Source organism: Ascaphus truei, chromosome 5 (assembly GCF_040206685.1).
Source record: "Ascaphus truei isolate aAscTru1 chromosome 5, aAscTru1.hap1, whole genome shotgun sequence".
NCBI classification, from domain to species: Eukaryota; Metazoa; Chordata; class Amphibia; order Anura; family Ascaphidae; genus Ascaphus; species Ascaphus truei.
Window position 1 is genome coordinate 138166855 of NC_134487.1, and position 20553 is coordinate 138187407.

General features: G+C 42.5%; 1 protein-coding gene across 3 annotated transcripts in view; it reads right to left on the reverse strand.

The window, feature by feature from the left end:
- Positions 1–20553, reverse strand: part of ARHGEF37 (Rho guanine nucleotide exchange factor 37) — a 110249-nt gene that overhangs the window by 42264 nt on the left and 47432 nt on the right. For all 3 annotated transcript variants that reach the window (XM_075600944.1, XM_075600945.1, XM_075600946.1), the window contains exons 2-6: positions 17329–17613; positions 15897–16115; positions 11129–11465; positions 8665–8788; positions 4811–4955 (exon numbers count right to left, since the gene is read on the reverse strand). In XM_075600944.1, coding sequence (XP_075457059.1) covers positions 4811–4955; positions 8665–8788; positions 11129–11465; positions 15897–16115; positions 17329–17613 — 1110 coding nt within the window. The remainder of the gene's footprint in view (positions 1–4810; positions 4956–8664; positions 8789–11128; positions 11466–15896; positions 16116–17328; positions 17614–20553) is intronic.

A 20553-nucleotide genomic window follows, 5' to 3' on the forward strand; every position in this document is an offset into this window, starting at 1 on the left:
TTTTGCACAGGTGAAGAAACCTTTTACATTCCCTCCTAGTTTCTGCTTTTTTTGGTTCACCGGACAACTGGGGGCTAATTTAGATTTTAAGTTATTTGCCTTAGAAAATATAATATTGGCTTTTTTTGGAAGGATATCTGCCAATATTTCATCTTGTAATAAAATAGGCCAATGCTTATTTATAATTTGTTTAATTTTTGGCGCCATCTCATTGTATTGAGTGATGAACGCTACCTGGTTGTGACGTGTATTTATTGTTTCCTTCTTTTTGACCTCATATTGAAGTAAAGTGTCCCTATTTATCTCATTTACCTGATCAAAAGCCTCATTTAATTCAACCTCTCGATATTTTCTATTAATGAATTTTTGTTTTAGATCTTCTGCTTGTTTCTTAAAAATCTCGTCTTCTGAACAGTTACGTTTCAGACGTACCAATTGTCCCTTTGGAATGTTTCGCAGCCACTGTGGATTATGGTGACTATCCGCGCGCACATAGTTATTTGCCTGCACAGGCTTGAAAAAGGTTTTTGTGTGCAATATATCATCTTTGACATATATGTGGAGGTCCAAAAAGTCAATGTGTTCAGTACTAAAACTACAGGTGAATTTTAAATTAAGGTGATTGTGATTTAAATATGTGCAAAAATCATTTAAAGAATCCTGAGTGCCTGACCAAATGAAAATCACATCGTCAATGTAGCGCCGCCAGAGCACCAGGTTTGCTCCTAGTGGACAGTTGTTCCAAATGAACTCCTCCTCCCAACTATCCATAAATAAGTTGGCATAACTAGGAGCAAACCTCGTACCCATGGCGGTACCACATTTCTGAATGTAATAGTGGGAATTGAAGGTAAAGTAATTGTGTGTTAAGATAAACCAAATACTTTCCATCAGGAAATCCCTCTTAGTGCGTGAATAGCCACTGGAGTGTTCCAGTTTGCGAGACACGGCCTGGCATCCTTGATGATGGTCAATAACTGTGTATAAGGATGTTACATCCGCTGTCGCAAGAATGTATCCTTGCTGCCATTTCAGATCTTTTAAAATTTGTAGCGTATGTGTCGTGTCTCGCAAATAGGATCTACCACCGGTGACTATAGGTTGAAGATGGTGATCTATAAATTGTGAAAGATTTGAAGTGAGGGAAGAAATACCAGAAATAATAGGTCTCCCCGGAGGTGCAGTTAAATGTTTGTGAATTTTAGGTATAAAGTAAAATAACGGTGTACGTGGAAACTGAACAGATAGAAATTTAAACTCATCCTCACACAATGCCCCACTATCTACACCAGAAGTCAACAATTCTCCCAGTTCGGCTTTGAAATGCACCAAAGGGTCACTGTTAAGGGGGAGGTATGTGGTCTCATCTCCTAGTAATCTCATGGACTCTTTTAGATAATACTCTTTGTCCATGACCACAATACCCCCACCCTTATCAGCCGATTTGATAACAATCGAGTCATTATTCTCCAGATCTTGGACTGCCTCTTTTTCTTTAATATTAAAATTATCTTTTTTGATTTTGTATGTTCTACATGAGTTCTCTAGATCCATGCTGACCATTTCTACAAAGGAGCTTACTAGATGTCCTTGCGCGAACTTTGGATAGAACGTGGATGCTTTTTTAAAAATCTTTTCTTGAGGCTCCGCAGTGCTGCGTACCTCTTGAATGGGATTGGTTTGGTTAGTAATTTTATCCCTAGCAAAATATTTTTTCAGGGCGAGTTTGCGGGCAAATTTGTGAACATCTATGTAGAGATTAAAACTATTTGGTCCACAGACTGGAGCAAACTTAAGCCCTTTGTTGAGTACTTTTTTCTCAATATCGGTGAGCTGGTACTGACTTATATTAAAGATATTCGGATACTCTTTTGTAGTTTTTACCCGATTTCTACTAGTACCTCCTCTTCTCCCTCGGGTCCTGTCTTTCTTTTTTTGTAGTTTAGTGGAGGTTGGATTTCTGATACATGTTTGATTATTTCCACCTCTGGGAAGATGTGATCTCTTTCCTTCCTCCACTCTAAAAAAGAGAAATTTGATTTAATGGCTGGTGTGGGGAGTGGTGTATACGAGATGCTCTCCACATCACTCTCTGATCCTATATCCGACAGCAGTGTATATCTATTGCTGACCGGAATGGGAATTGATTGAGGTAATGTTAGTGCATCATATCGTTCCTTAGCTCTTTTTTGTTGCAGATATAGATTTTTATCATGCAAAGGTTGCTTAACCGGAACGAACGGTGTGGGAACCAGTACATTACTAGAGGATTTTTTTGGGGCATTATTAACTCCCTTTTGTATATATCTGCTCCTTTTAGCATTGGATTCTTTGGATCCTATCGTTACATTGGGTTTCTTATTATCTACATTTATAGCATTAATCTCTTTAGATTTCTTTGCCCAATCTCTCTGACAACCAGTGTCATAGTCTTGTTTATCCCTAAAAAAATTTTGTACGCGCATGCGTACGAAACGCGTTGGGAAGTTCCAAGTTTTTAGAGTGTTTCACTGTGTGGAAGAAGTCTGCAGTTCCTAAGGAGAAATCTGCAGTCTCTGAAAAGTGTTTTAAAACCGGTGCGGCGATATTGCGGCTGCTGAGGAGGACTGGAGGACTGGAGACCTGTGAGCCGGTGGAGAAATTACAACGGAGGTGACGTCACGTCCGCCCAGAGGTCCCGTCATCTGAGTCACCAGCCTGGCATTCCAGTCACGTGTAGACGCCAGCCCAAGTGCTCCGGTCGCCATCTTGAGAGCCCAGCTGCACGCACCAGATCATTGCCTGTACCCTTCCAGCATTCTGTGAGTAGGGTTGTAATTTTACCCCTCCGGATGCGGTTCATGCACTTTCCACACAAATAAATTGCTTTTTATTAATATTTAGGCCGTGCTATTGTTTCATGTTTGTATGTCTTGTTTGTCATTATCTGTAAATTATCTGTGCATTTTCCCCCCCCCCCTGTGTTGATTTACTGCACCATTATCTTTTTCTTTTCTTTTTCCACATATACACTGCTGAGTTGAAATCATCACTATTCAGCATCCCAAGGACTGTATTTGGACTGTCACACCCTCCACTGGTCTGGTATTTACCCCCCTTTGGCGCCGGTTTAACCTTTTTTCTCATTCAGCCTCATAGAGACAACGCACAGCATCCAGCACAACCACTAGGGGCCTATAAGATGGGCCAGGATCCCACCTCACTGTGCGGGTAAGAGCAGGAATCCCGGGGTGCGAGAGAGAGTGCGGGAGAGTCACATATATGTAACACACAAATATATCTGTATTTGTATATGCATTACCCTTTATAGAATACAGAAGCTGCATGTGTGTGTGTTTGTGTATACACCGGTATATAATATTATATATATATATATGTAGAGGTATCCGTACCGTGTTAGCCGAGCTTCAAAAATCAAAAAATAAATAGATGATACCGTTCTGTGGCTAACGAAATGCTTTTATTTGTGCGAGCTTTCGAGATACACTGATCTCTTCTTCCGGCGGTGTTACAATGAATGAAGCAAGCAAAGGTTATACTAAAAAACAGTGTCTCTTGGAATGTTATCTGTGCTTGTCCCTCCCCCGTGTGTGGGTGTGATTTATGGCTAGAGGTGTTAAATGGTTCCTGAAAGTTTATATATATATATATATATATATATATATATATATATATATATATATATATATATATATATATATATACACATATATACATATATATATATATATATATATATATATATATATATATATATATATACATTTTTTTATATAAAAACTGAAGCTGGGTGCACAGAAGAAAGGAACAAATAGTAGTAAATACTTATCAGAAATCCAGGTGCTAGCAGATAAACAGGGAACACCGGCCAGTCTGTAGGATATACAAAAAGATAGAATCCGCAGCACACTCAGAATGAAACGTTGTTTAATCCACGATATACATCAGGCAATCACAGAAACTCCAGCAGAGCGACGTACGTTTCTGACCAAAAGGTCTTTTCTCAGAGCTTGAGAAAAGACCTTGTGTGCTGCGGATTCTATCTTTTTATATATTATATATATAGCATCTTAGAATCGAGGAAATACGGTATATATATAATCATTTTTTTTTAAATGTTTTGGTGTGTCACATTAAAGCTTTTTCTGTATCACTGTTTATAGTGTTACACAGTATTGTATACTTTCTATGCATTGTATTGTGTTACTTTCAAGTTTTTAGTCCTGATTGTTCTTGTTTATCTGATAGTTGTATTGTGGCACACTGTTCTACACTGCTATGTAGTGTTAAAGATGCATACATTTAAGTTCAATACCAAGATTTCTAATAAGATCCTTCCAAATCTTCCGCCAATCTTGTCGTTATGTTTAGTGGCTCTACACTACTTGTATGAAGAGCTGATCAAGTTCCCTTTAAATAAGTGATGATTGTGAATTACTCCCACACAGAGTCAACCTCTCAACTTCTCTCTTCTACCTGTTAAGTCCACACAAAAATCTGCTACCCTAACTATTTTGCAGAGCTCTGTTTTTAATGTGGGTCAATTGGGCTAGGTAGGCAGGTGTAACAAAAAAAGTGTTGTGGAAAAAGCTAAAGTATGGCTTTTAAATAAAATACATAACTGTACAGTGACTACAATAATAATCTGGCTCCATTTCCAGTGTTTTAAAACACTTTGGATATTCTAGGGTGAAAAATAAAGTGAATGTATCTTTAATTTGTCTTGCATTATTTAGTATTTCCTGTTTGTTTTATCATGTTGCACTGTGTGTTACGTGGCATGCATGGTGTGTAGTGGTATTGTACTTACAGTCCAGCGTGAAGAACCTTCTGGATCTGCTGGTCTACATGTGTATCCTTGTAGTGGTCCAGTAATGACAGGGCTGTCTGATAGTCCAAACAATATAGACTGTACGTTTCCTGCATGTCCTGGCTGAACTCCTGGAACAGTTCGCCTGAAAAGCCGAGGACAGGACCTGTGCATCAAATTCTCTAACCACAGCAACATAACACTTACAGACATGCACATGTAACCCCTTTGAGATGATGCAGTTGTGTGCATGCTATCCCTAGATGGCTCCTCTCTATGGTTCGCTACGAGTCACTCAATGATGGACAGACCCTCCAGGCAATAACAGTGACTAGAGAGGAGGAACTAAGGAGGAGAGTGTTTAAGAGTCCCTGGCGGAGCACGAGGGGGCAGAGCTGCTGGGACCAGGAGGAAGAGTAGTCCCTGCCGTTGATACCCGAGGACTGATCTGTGATCAGGGAGACTCTGAGGAGCCGGGTTATAGAGTTTATGGACAAGTCCACTGGAGGTCTATGTGACTTCTTATCACGAGCCATTTTCTTACCAAGGAGGGTGATCATTATAGGCTTCCCGCTTGTTACATATGTTGCTTTTGCAACTCACATTTAATTTATTGCACTTTTTATGGTACAGGTATCTGCGGGTAAATTAGTTGCAGATCACAGTATCACTGCTTACAAAAATTCTATGAGGATTTTCTACAGAACCGTGATTCACTAAATATGGTTTTATCACTTGTAGATTAGTATTGAAATATCTTTTGACACTATCTGGATTATAACCACAGTATTATCCTCACAAACTACACAACTGTAGGTTTGATGCATTGTGGGGTGTTACTATCCCTAGTCTGATAGATAGATGCACCATTTAGTTGCGGTAAAGGTATAAACCCAATGTGGCTTATGAGTGAGCTGTTTTGCTAAAGTGCCAGTTTTAAATATTATGTTTTCTTTCTGATACCAATAAACATTCATTCTAATTAGTGGAGATGTGGACTACCTAACAGGGACTCCATCTCTTACCAATATTTGCAGTTACGTATCTTCTATTTACAGTGAAGGTTGAGTGCATAATAGAGGGATCTCTTTTTGTCTATGTGTCCTATTGTCTGACATTCGGCCACATGCTCTATAGTGAGATGGCACCGGTCATAATGGGGAGTGAGGCTTGGGCTCCCACTTTGGCTTATAGCCAAATTAATGAGGGGTTACGCACATATAGGGCAATAATACACACTATACTACCTCCAAGAAGCAATGTAAAGAGGCATCAGCTGTCGGACTAGAATTGGGATTTTTATCGTATGAGTTATTATGACATAAAAAATTAGTTAAGAAACCGTATGATTTTAATTCAGGTTATAGTTTGAAGGTTTTCATTTACCTATGAGGCTTACACCTATGGTTTGAAGAGTATGATTTACAACAGGGATGCCCAAACTAAGGCCCGCGGGCCTAATACGGCCGCCACCTGCTTCAATCAGGCCCACGGAACACTTGAATAAAATAATTATGTAAGGCCCTCTGCAGTTCTCAAAATGTCCGGTTTGGGCTGGGAGGACGAGAACAGGACTGCCCGGCTGCTTCAACACTGCATCTTATGGGCAGAAGAGCCCTCCATAACCACGCCTCCCTAGATCTCCCGGCTCCTCTCTACAGTGTGTGTGTGTGCTGGTATGTTGGCAGGTGTGTGTGTATGTGTTGGTAAGTGTGTGTGTGGGGATGGTTAGAGAGGAGAAAGAGAGGACAGGGGAGGGAAGATAGAGTGAATGGGGAGGGAGGAGAGATAGGATGAGTGAGGAATGAGAGAGGATAGGGGAGGGAAGAGAGAGGGGACGGGGGATTGCGGATGGAGGAGAGAGGGGATGGGGAGGGAGGAGAGATAGAATGAGGGAGGAATGAGAGAGGATGGGGAGGGAGGAGAGAGTATAAGGGAGGGGATGGGGGAGGGAGAAAATAGAGGATGAGGGAGGAGAGAGAGAGAGAGAGAATGAGGGACGGAAGAGAGAGAATGGGGATGGAGGAGAGAAAGTGGATGGGAGGAGAGAGGAGATGGGGAAGGAGAAAATAGAGGATGAGGGTGGGGAGAGAGGATGGGGAGGGAAGAGAGTGGATGGAGGGAGGGGATAACATATGAGAAAGAAGAGAGAGGTGATGAGGGAGGGAGGAGAGAGAGGATGAGGGAGGAGAGAGGACGAGAGGATAGAGAAAGGATGGGGATGGAGTAGAGAGAGGATGGAGGGAAGGAGGAGAGAGTATGAGGGAGGAAAGAGGTGATAGGGGAGGAAATAGCGAGATAGAATGAGGAAGGAGAGAGGGGATGGGGGATACAGGAGAAAGAGGATGGGGAGTGAGGAGAGAGGATGAGGGAGGAGAGAGAGAGGATGAGGGAGGGAGGAGAGAGAAAAGATGGGGGAGAGAATGTGGGGAGAGGAGAGAGAGAGAGAGAGAGAGAGAGAGAGAGAGAGAGAGAGAGAGAGAGAGAGAGAGAGAGAGAGAGAGAGAGAGAGAGAGGATGAGGGATGGAGGCGAGAGAGAATGGGGATGGAGGAGAGAAAGTGGATGGGAGGAGGGAGGAGAGAGAGAGAGGAGATGGGGGAAAGAGAAAATAGAGGATGAGGGTGGGGAAAGAGGATGGGGGAGGGAAGTGAGAGGATGGAGGGAGGGGATAACATATGAGAAAGAAGAGAGAGGTGATGAGGGAGTGAGGGAGAGAGGATAGAGAAAGGATGGGGGATGGAGTAGAGAGAGGATGGAGGGAAGGAGGAGAGAGTATGAGGGAGGAAAGAGGTGATAGGGGAGGAAGTAGCGAGATAGAATGAGGAAGGAGAGGGGATGGGGGATACAGGAGAGAGAGGATGGGGAGTGAGGAGAGAGGATGAGGGAGGAGAGAGAGAGGATGAGGGAGGGAGGAGAGAGAAAAGATGGGGGGAGAGAATGTGGGGAGAGGGAAGAGGGAGAGGATGGGGAGGGGATAGAGAGAGAGAGAGAGAGAGATAGAGGATTGGCTAGGGGCAGGATAAGAGAGTGGGGATGGGGGAGAAAGAGCAGTCAGGGCGTGCGTGCAATGTAGATTCCATGTTTATAGTGTGGTTAGTATGTGCCACTTGGCAGATTACTTTTTTACACTCTCCTCTTGCATGCTGGATAGTGGGGTGATGAGTTGCAGAGCAGCAGATGAGACGATCTTTAGATCTTTTCTACACCACATTTCTGCAAATTAAGTACTCACAGGTTACATTGTAGCTACAGGACTCCTTTTTTCTTCTGAAGAGAAGTACCACTCTGATGTGGGAACGGGCCAAGAAGGGCTAAGTGTCCGAGAGGTAGCCGACACCCTTGAATTTTGGATTGTGTTCCTTTTTTGTGTTGTTGCCTTTTTGGCAGTGTGTAGCACCTTTTTTTGCACTTTATTGTGATATTTGTAGTGTGTAGATTAGTGTGTTTGTCTTCCTTGTCCCCCTTCCTTCTCTTTTTACCCCTCTCTGGGGGAGTATTTGTTTTGGTAGCTACATCTTGATAGTGCCCTGTGAAATATGCTTTGTTTATGAGACTTGTTTGCTCTCTTTACGTTAAATTGCTTTGTGTTTGACCACTATTAGTGCCACAGCTGTTTAGAAGTGCTGCAGGTACTCTCTTATTTTTGTATCTGTTTAGGATTTAGGGAGACCCTTATACCTGCGTGCACCACTCTTTTTGCTCTTATATGTAGTAGTAGTAGTAGTGCTGATTGACTCCAGATTCTGTATAACTTTTTTTTTTTATCAATCTGGCCCTCAACTAAAAAAGTTTGGCCTCCCGTGCTTTAGAATAACAGTTTGTGAAGAGTAAGGATTTTCCTCTCTCACCTACCAATGCGAGTAAGCTGGTTGTGTTCATCAGATTCTGTCCTTTTCACCTCAGACAGGAATAAACTGGAGACCCGCACAATCTCATCCAGATTGGAGAAGAGGCTCTTCACATCAAGACCTTGTATCTGAAAAAACGGACATCAGAATCCAAAATTGTTGAGGAATGATGACCTCGGTGAGCTAGCTCCTTTATTCTCCCGATTAACCACTTGTCTCCCAGAGAGGCCTGAAATGCATTGTTCTGGCGGCAAAGGAGTTAATGAGATTTTTGGGATCACCTGTGGGCCGCTTAGAGAGCAAATTGTAAACCGAAAAGTATTCATATAAGAAAAATTCATATAAGAAAAAGCAATGAGCTTCATAGCAAACAGAATGGTAAATATGTTAAACATAAACATTTTACCATGATAGAAAACTGATGGGATAATTAATAAATAGATTTTATAGCAGCATTGTTAAGAATAGTGCACAGTGATTGCCAATAGGACTGATATAGGTCAATTTTAACATGTATTGTACTTGCACTTAGAAGATAATTTGTCTCAAGAACGCTACATTGTAGGACAGTGGTTTTAACCCTTTTTGTGTTAAGGAACCCTGTAATGTTATTGTGAAATTCTGAGAAACCCCAACCCTCTCTAATAGTGCATCTGATATCAGATGCATTGTAAGGAACCCCAACCCTCTCTAATAGCGAGTCTGAGATTAGATGCATTGTAAGGAACCCCAACTCTCTCTAATAGTGCGTCTGAGATCAGATGGAGTGTAAGAAACCCAACCCTCTCTAATAGCGAGTCTGAGATTAGATGCATTGTAAGGAACCCCAACTCTCTCTAATAGCGCCGCTGATCACATACAGTTTAAGGAACCCCAACCCTCTCTAATAGCACGTCTGGGATCAGATGCCTTGTAAGGAACACCAACCCTCTCTAATAGCACGTCTGAAATCAGATGCATTGTAAGGAACAACAACCCTCTCTAATAGCGCTGCTGAGATCGCATACATTGTAAATGTTTCCGTATTTGGTACAATTTTCAAATGACCAGGTTGAAAAACAGTTCTGTAGGACCGTTGGGGATACTACTGTACAGGACAACAGACAATTATCAAATAACAACATTATACACTGGGATGTTTATGGGAAAATAATATTCACATGATTATACCTAAAGCATACTGGTTAATATGCTAAAGCTTTGATCAAGGGCATTTTGGAGCAAAATGTTAAAGACCACATATGGGGATATCCTTCACATATGGGGATATCCTTCACATATGGGGATATCCTTCACATATGGGGATATCCTTCACATATGGGGATATCCTTAAAATATATTCATTTTGAAAAGTGTCAATTTGCACCAGCGGTAAATGTATGAAACTTTGGAGCAGACATTAACACCACCTCAAACACAAAGATAAAGTCAAACTGCACCAGTTTTAGTTGTATATTTTGATACATTACACTTGGGCTAGAGGAGCAAAACAGGAGCAAAGCACCGTGATAAATTGACACAAAGTAATGCAGAGTCGTAATGAAGCACTTTGCACCGGTTTTTGGAGCAACCCTGTGGTTGCATACATATCCCTCATAATATTCAAGTAAGATACTGACCCTGTTACCATGAATTCTATTTCATATACCAGTATCCACTGGAAGGGGGCTCCACAGGTTGATTTTCTTGCACGTTTGAAAGGTGATTGGGGGGTGGGGGGGAGATAGAGGGGAGGGGGGGAGATGGTCAGGGGGGGTTGCATTATTCAGAATGCATACCAGATAAATAGGGGGATTTATAAACTATAATCAAGTGAACCAGACACAGTGAATAACACCAGAGATTCCTGTAGACAGAATAACATCTGGGGGGTTCTGACTTCCCATGATAAAATATCCAGTTACAGTAGATGAATACAGTAAGATCCATAGAGAGAAACAAGGGTTCTTATAAGAGAATAGTACCCACTGGACTATACCAAAATGGAACTCGGGCCCCCAGAAAAGAAGTTAATACAAAGCAGTTCTGACATGAAGGCTACCAAAAAACACACAAGAAATAGTCAAGACAGAAAATGACACACTCAGTACAGGCATACCCCGGTTTAAGTACACTCACTTTAAGTACACTCGCGAGTAAGGACATATCGCCCAATAGGCAAATGGCAGCTCGCGCATGCGCCTGTCAGCACGCCCTGAACAGCAATACAGTCTCCCTACCTGTACCGAAGCTGTGCACAAGCGGGGAGAGTATAGAGCCTGTTACAAATGTGTTATTTACATCAGTTATACACGTATATGACGATTGCAGTACAGTACATGCATTGATCAGTGGAAAAAAGGTAGTGCTTCACTTTAAGTACATTTTCGCTTTACATACATGCTCCGGTTCCATTGCGTACGTTAAAGCGGGGTATGCCTGTATAACACAAAAGTATGTGGCTGCGTAATACATTAGGCGTTTCGTACCTCCTTCAATTTGTGTTGAATATCAGAAGTCACAAAACGCAGGGATTGAACATAAGACGCTTCTGTCTTAATCAGTTCTTCTACTGCAGGCTGGACTGCCCTGCACAGGGAAAGACCTTCTATGTCCTCATAGATTGAGTCTGAATCCAGTCTTTCATATATGTCTTCCTCCTCTACTGGAAGTGTCTCCAGCATATAGGGACTGGTTTGAGCAAGCGGTGTATGATACATTCTGGAGCCATTCTGACCAGGATCATATGGTTTTAAATCACCTGAGCTGTTGTGTGAGGGAAATGTATTCCTTGTTGTGAGAGAATCATCCATGTAAGCAGAGGGCCTTCATGTAAAAGAGAGAGTGAGAGAATTACTTTTAACGCATATTCAAAACAATGCACCAAGAATTTGTCTCTTAGCAGTATATCAAGGTAGGAAAAGTAAAGGGCCATATTTACTACAGTAAGTGGGGCTAAGCCACAATGTACCTTACAATCCTTTCCCTTGAAAAGGCCGTTAGGTGCTTTACAGCTTAGCACCACTTAGTAAATCTGGCCCTAAGTGAGAAGTTACTTGCCGTACATGTAAAACACAATGTCCTTTCTGGTAAAGGGAAAGTGAGACCATCTATGAACAATTACTTTGGGTGTTTCATTTCATGTGAATATCATACGCTGAGTCTACAGCCCCTCTGGCAGGGAAATGGTTAAGAGGACACTGGAAAGCTCACAGAGAGGATTGCAGCAAAGAGGAATCTCATTGTAACGATGCGCGGAACACGCCCCCTGCGGCGTGTTCCTTTCTTACCTGTTTACTTCTGATCGCTGCCCTCTAGCTGCGAGTCAAGATCCTGTGTCTTTAAGGATTCTGAAGCAAGCAACGCCATCTTGCTTTCTGGCAAACCCTGCCCTCTTCCTCCTGACAGGAAATAAGCCTCTCTTTGACTTTCTCTTTGCATTTAGTCTTTTGCTACCTGCCCTGGTGCCTGCTAGTACTCATCGCATACTGTTCCTGTCTGGACCTTTACTTATCTCCTGTGGATTTCGGAAAACTGGGACAGTCACTCTTATACTACTGAGATTAGTTTACCATCGGGTAGTGTAGGTACCTGCTTAGTAGGGTTCACCTTGATGTGGTAGCAGGCTTATAATTCCTTGGCCAATGGATTAGACTAAGAACCCTTATGTTATGTTTAGTTTCGCTGCACCTTGCCGTTTCTGTCACTATGCCTTTAAGAAGTCTGGACGTCCTCCAAGAAGCAATCCTTCTCCTGGATGTCACCAAGTGTTCTGCCACAAGCCCCTGGCTTGTTATCTCGTTACTACTCTGTTTTGTCCTAGTTCTTGTTCCTGTGCTGAAGCATTGATCCCCAGCGTACTTCAGCTTCCTGGTTTCCTGAGGCCAGCTACTACTCTCTCGTTGAGGCCTGCTTTCCTGAGGCCTGCTGCTAGTCTCACGCAGCGGTCAGTTCCTGTCTCCTGTGCTGAAGCGGAGTTCTCTCCTTGTTGACTTCAGCTCCTTGTTTCCGTTTCCAGACTCCTATGCTGAAGCATTGGCTTCCCGCAACCCCCACGTTGGTGCCTGAGAGTGCGCGCACTCCCGTTCTGCTGTCAGAGCATGCGCGCGCGTGCAGCTGGATCACTTGTGTCTCTGAGCAGGCACCGCACCTCCGGACGCGTTGCGCATTCTCATGCGCGAGGCGCGGTCATGTGACTGCGTGCGCCGATCCCCAGCTGCACGGCAACTTACTCCCTTCGTATCCCCTGCGGCATCCCCACCTTGCTAGCGGTCCTTCCCTTCCCTCCTTGTCCGTGGTGAGCACAGCGTGACATTATGCTCAGCCCAACAAACGGACCCCCAGAAGTGGCCCCGCCTTCCTCCATGCCATGTTCGTGTCCATGTTCCTAGTTCCTGATTCCTGTACCCCTGTATCGTTGGGAGATCCTAGTCCCCCCTAGTCTAGTAAGGAGTCCGATCCTGAAGGGGGGGATACTGTAAGGAATCGGGGAACACGCCCCCTGCGGCGTGCTCCCTCCTTACTTGCCGCATCTCAGTTCCCACTCTCCTTATAGAGTATGCACGCACCCACGGTTCCCTACTCGTACCACGGAGCCCGGCCACCCCCGGTCGCGTCACGCATTCTCTCACGTGTGGCGCGTACACGTGACGGCGTGCGCCGCCCTCCAGCTGCGAGTCAACTTTCCCTTTTTCCCTCTATTTCTAACTCTGAATCTCCCATTCCAGCCCTTGAGGTTTTTCCTGCTTTAACCCCTGCTAGGTAGTCCTGTGTGCTTTCCCCGTCAGAGAAAGAATCCTTTCTACTTCCACGTTATAAGCTTGAATTTCTAAGTTCTGTTCCCAGGGTCATTCCTGTATTAACCCCTGTGGGGCACCCCTATGAGCCTCCTTTGGTAACTCCCTGTTCTTCGCCAGCCAAGGTCACGTCCCTAGCTCCAGAAGAGAAATCCCTTGTGTCTCCCATTACAGAGGAAAAGCTCCCTATTTTTTACTCTCAGGCACTATCTGGCGTATTCTCTACCCATGCTTAGTTTCTCTGATGTCTCTCTGTATGGCATGTGCCGTCCTCTAGCTGCGAGTCAAGATTCCCTGTTGATTCTCTGTGTGGCGGGCGCTGCCCTCTTGCCTAGTTTCCCTGATGTCTCCCTGTATGGCGTGCGCCGCCCTCTAGCTGCGAGTCAAGATTCCCTGTTGATTCTCTGTGTGGTGGGCGCTGCCTCTAGCTGCGAGTCTTCCTTCCTTTGCATCGCTGCCCCTTAGTCTCTTGGATCGCTCGGAGTTCGATCCTTAAGAGGGGGGTACTGTAACGATGCGCGGAACATGCCCCCTGCGGCGTGTTCCTTTCTTACCTGTTTACTTCTGATCGCCGCCCTCTAGCTGCGAGTCAAGATCCTGTGTCTTTAAGGATTCTGAAGCAAGCAACGCCATCTTGATTTCTGGCAAACCCTGCCCTCTTCCTCCTGGCAGGAAGTAAGCCTCTCTTTGACTTTCTCTTTGCATTTAGTCTTTTGCTGCCTGCCCTGGTGCCTGCTAGTATTCATCGCACACTGTTCCTGTCTGGACCTCCTTGGGACCTTTACTTATCTCCTGTGGATTTCGGAAGACTGGGACAGTCACTCTTATACTACTGAGTTTAGTTTACCGTCGGGTAGTGTAGGTACCTGCTTAGTAGGGTTCACCTTGATGTGGTAGCAGGCTTATAATTCCTTGGCCAATGGATTAGACTAAGAACCCTTATGTTATGTTTAGTTTCGCTGCACCTTGCCGTTTCTGTCACTATGCCTTTAAGAAGTCTGGACGTCCTCCAAGAAGCAATCCTTCTCTGGATGTTACCTTGTGCTCTGGACTCCATGCCCATGTTCCATGTTTCCTGGTTTCCGTTTCCAGACTCCTGTGCTAAAGCATTGGCTTCCCACAACCCCCACATTGGTGCCTGAGAACGCACGCACTCCCGCTCTGCTGTCAGAGCGTGTGCGCGCACATGCAGCTGGATCAGTCGTGTCTCTGAGCTTGGCTCCGCACCTCCGGACGCGTTGCGCATTCTCATGCGCGTGGTCACGTGACTACGTGCGCCGATCCCCAGCTACGCAGCAACTTACTCCCTTCGTATCCCCTGCGGCCTCCCCACCTCGCTTACGGGTCCTTCCCTTTCTTCCCTGCGCTTGTGAGGAGAGCACAAGCATGACACTCATCTAACTGGGGGAGTCTTGAAAGACTATTCTACCTCTTTTAAGATATAGTATAATTCATATTTATATTTGGAATCTATGAATACATATTTAAGGTTCTTAAATAATTACTTCTAAATAGTTGTGATATTGGTCGGTTCTTTGTAGCCTTTTTACCATATGCTTAGTAGGGACAGTGGTTTAAAAACTTAGTTGCACGGTGCATGATAAAAAACAATGTAGGCGGTAAAAATAGGAAGGGGTGGTTATTACTTTAAAAAGAAAGGGGATCTGTAACTTTGTCAATAAAAAAAACGACTGATGTTCTGGGTAAAAAAATACAAAAAAGTAGCGGTACCCCCACATACCATTGCACTTTAAATACTTCTTCATTTATTTGAAACTTGAGCGGGGCTTTAATTCATTCAATTCCGCATGTTATTATTATCACAACGTTGGTGTGTGCACTGGAGGCTAGGATCTATCTGCCTTTCCTTTCCACAGGGAACACGTCCGTTTCATTTCTCTTCACCTATTTTGTTGTCTGATAGGGTGGAAGCTTGGAAATGAGATGACATCATAATGGGAGCTAAACATTTAAACGCTCTCCTCACGGTCCATATTCAATATGCTGTTCTCTATGGCATGAGCTCAATTCATTTCAATTTAGAAAAGCAGCTTCATTGCGTATTGAATAGGGGCTTGAAGTCTGTTTCACTGTAAACTAAACACGCATGCGTATTTGTGAATTCAATTGCCACTTTTATAGCTTTATTAAATTATCTGTAATTAAGAATTGTATAACTGTTCCCATATACAATATTGCACTCAAGAAATAGGCGATTTTCCAGTCCAATCACACGCTAACGCTCTGGTAACGCCATTAATCTACCACAGGGCTTCTCAAACTTTCCCAGCTTGTTGTGGTAATAAAAAATGCACAGAATTTCAGGAGAAAACTTGCTGAAGGGAAATTGGAAAGTTTTGGGGGACCATCTTCAAGGACCACAGTATAAGAAGTACTTATGTAACAAATGACTGTAACTGTTATAGGTCACTAGATGCAAAGTGCTACATCTATGACTTGCCTGTTGGCTGAAGAGTCTTGTGTCAGTTGCCGGTTTTCTCTGATGTCTCTCAGAGCTTCTGCATCATCATAGATTTCCTCCAGAAATAATGGGAGTGTTTCATAAACGTTTTCTTTCTGGTCTGCATGAGACGTTTCAAGGCTATGGAAACAAGCCTCAGATCTGACGGGGGAAGTTAATATATCATCTGTGAGGGAACTGTCCACATGAGCACAAGGCCTGTAAGAGAGAGATTTGTTTCAGATCATCTTCAAAACAATGTATTTCTTCGATGGTCAAATTACAATTTAGGGGGTATTTCAATATACTCCGAAGCGGCGGATCAGGTCGTTATCGGCCAAAAATTCACATTGACTTCAATGAGAGTTTTTGGCCTATAATGGCTTTGCCAGCCTCTATATTGAATTATCTCCGTTGTGATTATGGAGGCTAAGCTGTAATAGCCATTACCAAATGGTAATCAATGACTAAAGGATGTTTGAAAAGTTAAATGTCATTAAAGTTAATAGATGTTAACAATTACCAACCTATATCACAGCTTAGTTAGTAACACACTATGGTGTCCATATTTACTAATCACTCCTTAAGAGACTTTCTGATGCTGGAAGACACCCATGAGCCATGCAAGTAAATAAGCCATTAGCCATTAGGTGTCTGATGCCTGACCATGTCTTACGGAACCGCAGCGCAAAGTAAATATGGGCCTTTGGGCCTTATTTAATATGCTATGAAGCTGCTTTCCCCTACTGTACTTACGAAAATGTTAGTCCCATTCATTTGCATGGAGCTAAACCCTTGTCCTGCACTTGGTAACACCTTCATAGAATATTAAATAGTGGCCTATACAGTCATGGTTTGTTTAATTCAGGTTACAGTGTCAACCTTTGCTAGCATTCTAAGATCATCCAGCCTGTTCTAGTCATGCTTTTTTAACAGTCCAAATCATACTGAACAGTCAATAACCATGAGCTGTACAGAGTTGGGTGTTAGCAGAGCCAGGCCTGTTTATTTATTGTTTGAATCTACTTTGAGTGTGTTTCAATAACCCTCGTCTAAGTAAAACAGAATCTTAACGTTTATTTTTTTCCTAACTACTTTTGCAGGCAAAACAAAATTAGATTATTTATTTTCATTAACTTATACAATATAACAAAATACATTTCTGCCTGTGTACATTTTCTTAATGGAAACTTAGTCATGTCTTGTATACCAAGTTATTTTCCTTAGAGAGCATTGAGGAACTAGTTCAAGGTCATAAACTGATGGTAACTCGACCAAAGAGTGCCGAATTACCATGAATATAACACTGCACAGTAGCACGTATATAGAGCAGATGGATCTGATTAGATATGTCTGATTTTTAAAAAAAGCTTTTGGTGACTCTGTAATATTGTAGTGATGTTAATAAGGAACTGTCACATTCCTGGCTTACCATTGAGATGAGTTGCTCATTGATGCCTGTAAAGTCTCTTCATTACTATTTAGAATTCCAGTGTCATCGTAGATCGGTGTGGGATCCATTTCTATATTAAACAATGCAGATGTTTCATAGACAGACTCTTCCTGGCCTGTTCTGAATACCTTTGGATCATTGGAACAAGTCTCTGAAGATGGTCTTTGAGGCAAACTGAGGGCGCTAGTACTCTTTGAGTGAGATTTATCAGAGGTTATTTGAGAAGGATAAGCATCGCTGGTGTGGGACCGATAAAAAGAAGGCCTGTGACAGGTGTAGAGAGATATAGGGATAAAAAAGAGAGAGAAATATAGTTACCATGGTCACATCTTCCAAAGAATCGGTTTCCCTTAAAATATTTGTAAACTGCAACTTTTCCACAAAAAGTCGCACCTGTTGCCCATTCTACCAGTATTCCTGTTTGATAATCCACATTATAAGAATTACTTTACTAAAAATATTGCTGCTCGAATCATCTCTGTATCAAAGACCAGCCTCTTCTCAGACTCTTCTGTCTTCCAACTAGGTTCACCTTTAAATTATACATCCCTTGCAATATCAAGCTCCTTTCCTTTAATACTCGATACTGCCTTGCCTCTCATTATATTTGATCCATTATCTGTATCCCTCCAGCTCGCCTATTGCATTTTTCTTATACTATTACAGTTATACTTATGAAGGGCATGTCTCCTTCTCTCCCAAGCCTGAAGTTTTTTCCACTTACTGTATCCCATCGTTTGAACTCTCATCTTATACAAGAACATGCTATTATTATCAGTGTATTCTTCAAGTACTTTGTATACGCATCCATTATTTATCTATGTGCTTTGAAGTGGCTGTTCAGGCCATTTTAAGACCAAAACATCCATTGACGTCAAACACAACTGGCCCAAACTTCCAATTCTGAGTATAAAGAATAAGTCCCTTAAACTGCAAGGTGTTTGGGGCACTGATCACATTCTCTTTTAGCTTTTATTAACAGTATATTGGCACACCCACTATTTTTATTCGTCTATAGAATTCTGTTGCTTGTATACTTACACTGTAACAAAATGTTGTACTGTACATGGTATGGAATAAATAAAAATTAACAAATGACAGGACTGATTTGTGATGTATTGCTCTATTAGAGAAAATGCAATGTACCTGTTGTTTAAAAACAACAATCCCAAACCTAATAGCACTGATGCTAATGTAGAAACATATAGGTGTGATAGAAGCACACAGTGCCATGTTTGGCTTTCCATGTACACAACATGAAAAAAAGATGTAACTACTGCTGGAACAAATGGTTCTGGTTTACTTGCTGCTTTGATATGAATGGTCTGGGGAACACACAGAGGCTGATTCTATATAGTCCGAAGCAAACTACCATTCAAGTCCATGGAAGGTTTCTGTGATCCGCCTCTTCGAACTACAGGCTCAGAGGCTTACAATGTATATATTGTAAGATCCACACATTGCATTTACTTCTCTGTTTATTCTGCTCACATATATTTCGAGATTACGGTTTTCAGTTTTAACCCAAAGAAAGCAGATAGAACACCGCTGGCCAATCACTGGGTGTTTTCGGTAAAAAAAACGATAAAGCCCAAAAATATCATTTTCATTGGTGGAGCGTCATCGCGTGGTAGTGTTCCCATGCCCTATATAAATGCGACTGCGCAGGAATGTGTGTGAGTGACCACGTGAAAAAGAAGAGAGAAGAGCAGAGCAGCAGACGGAGATGGCAACATCAGACTGCGAAGAGGGTGCAACAGCACCAGAACCACTACTACCCCAGCTTGATAGTAGTGTGAAGGAGCCGAAAGAAGTGAGGCAGCATCACCAGGTATTGCAACCTTCCACATTTCCCCCTTCAACCTAATACCCGCAGGCTCCATGTCCCTCCCACGCAACATCCGAAAGTCCCCTTCTCAACACCGATGGGCTCTCGCTCAGTACCAACAGACTATTCCCCAATCCCACTCAACTCCCAAAGGTTCCCTTCTAAACTTGTGCCTCTCCCTGCCCATCTTTCCACTCAGTAAACTGCTGGTGAATATGCACTGGAGAACCAAGATTTTACTGTGGAAGAAGTGAATGGTAAGAGATATCTTACTTGCAAAGAGTTACCATTCAAAGGAAAAACCACAAGCAGGTTTAGTGAGCATGTGCAGTCCAAGGCATAGCAAGTGCAAGAGCCAAAGCTCAAATACTGGGCCTTTACCAATCTCCCTTTCTGCCACTATTACTCGCTTTAAATGGAAGCGTGAAGAAGAGAAAGATGTGGCACATGAATTTACAAGAGCTATGGTCCATTATTGGGGTTAGTCTTCATCAGGCTGATGGTGCCATTGGTGAACCTTTTTAGGAAGCGTGCTCCAGCAGCCCGCACTTTGCCAATATCAAGCCAGATGTATGAAAAGTACCTATCAGAAATGTATGCCGCCGATACGGAGCAGATTATTGAGGCAATTGAATCATCAACATTAGCAACCACCATTAAAGAGACCCCAGAATTGCAAGGTGATACTGCTGTGACTGTCCTATTTACTTTTGCAGACACAGCAGATGGCTGGGTGTGGAGCACTGTTATGACAGACATGGAAGTACTAGGAACCTGCAATTCTGTTCCTATTGCAATACTCTTGCGAAAGCTGCTTGACAAATATTTTTATAAAAAATTGAAGATATTGTTTGTACTGCCAGTGACTCGGCAAGTTATGTGACAAAAAAGGACTTAAAGGAGGCAAAATCCGACTTCAGAGCTTTTCCTTTAGTGCATGTGAAGTATTCCAAAAGAGCTGTTGATTTTATTATGCATTCTCGTACTTAAAAAAAATGTGTGTGTGTGTATATATATATATATATAAAACAAAAAACAAATCAGCGCTAGAAATAGCACTAGGTGAATTTATAAGTGATAATGAAATTTAATAATATATAGTGTAAAGAATATCAGGCACTGGTCAGGAGAAAATATGCCATAGGATGCAGCTCTAAAAAGATATGCCTATCCTAAAGAATTGAGAAAGAGAATAAAGCGCACTCCTACTGTATGTGGCTGTTAAAAATAAGGGAAAATTTAATAAAGGCAATAAAGGTTGGTTACTGGATGTACAAATGACACAAATACAGAAAAAGCATAACAATAAAACAATATATATGGGTAAAAAATAGAGGAAAAATAATTATTATTACATTTTCCCTTATTTTTAACAG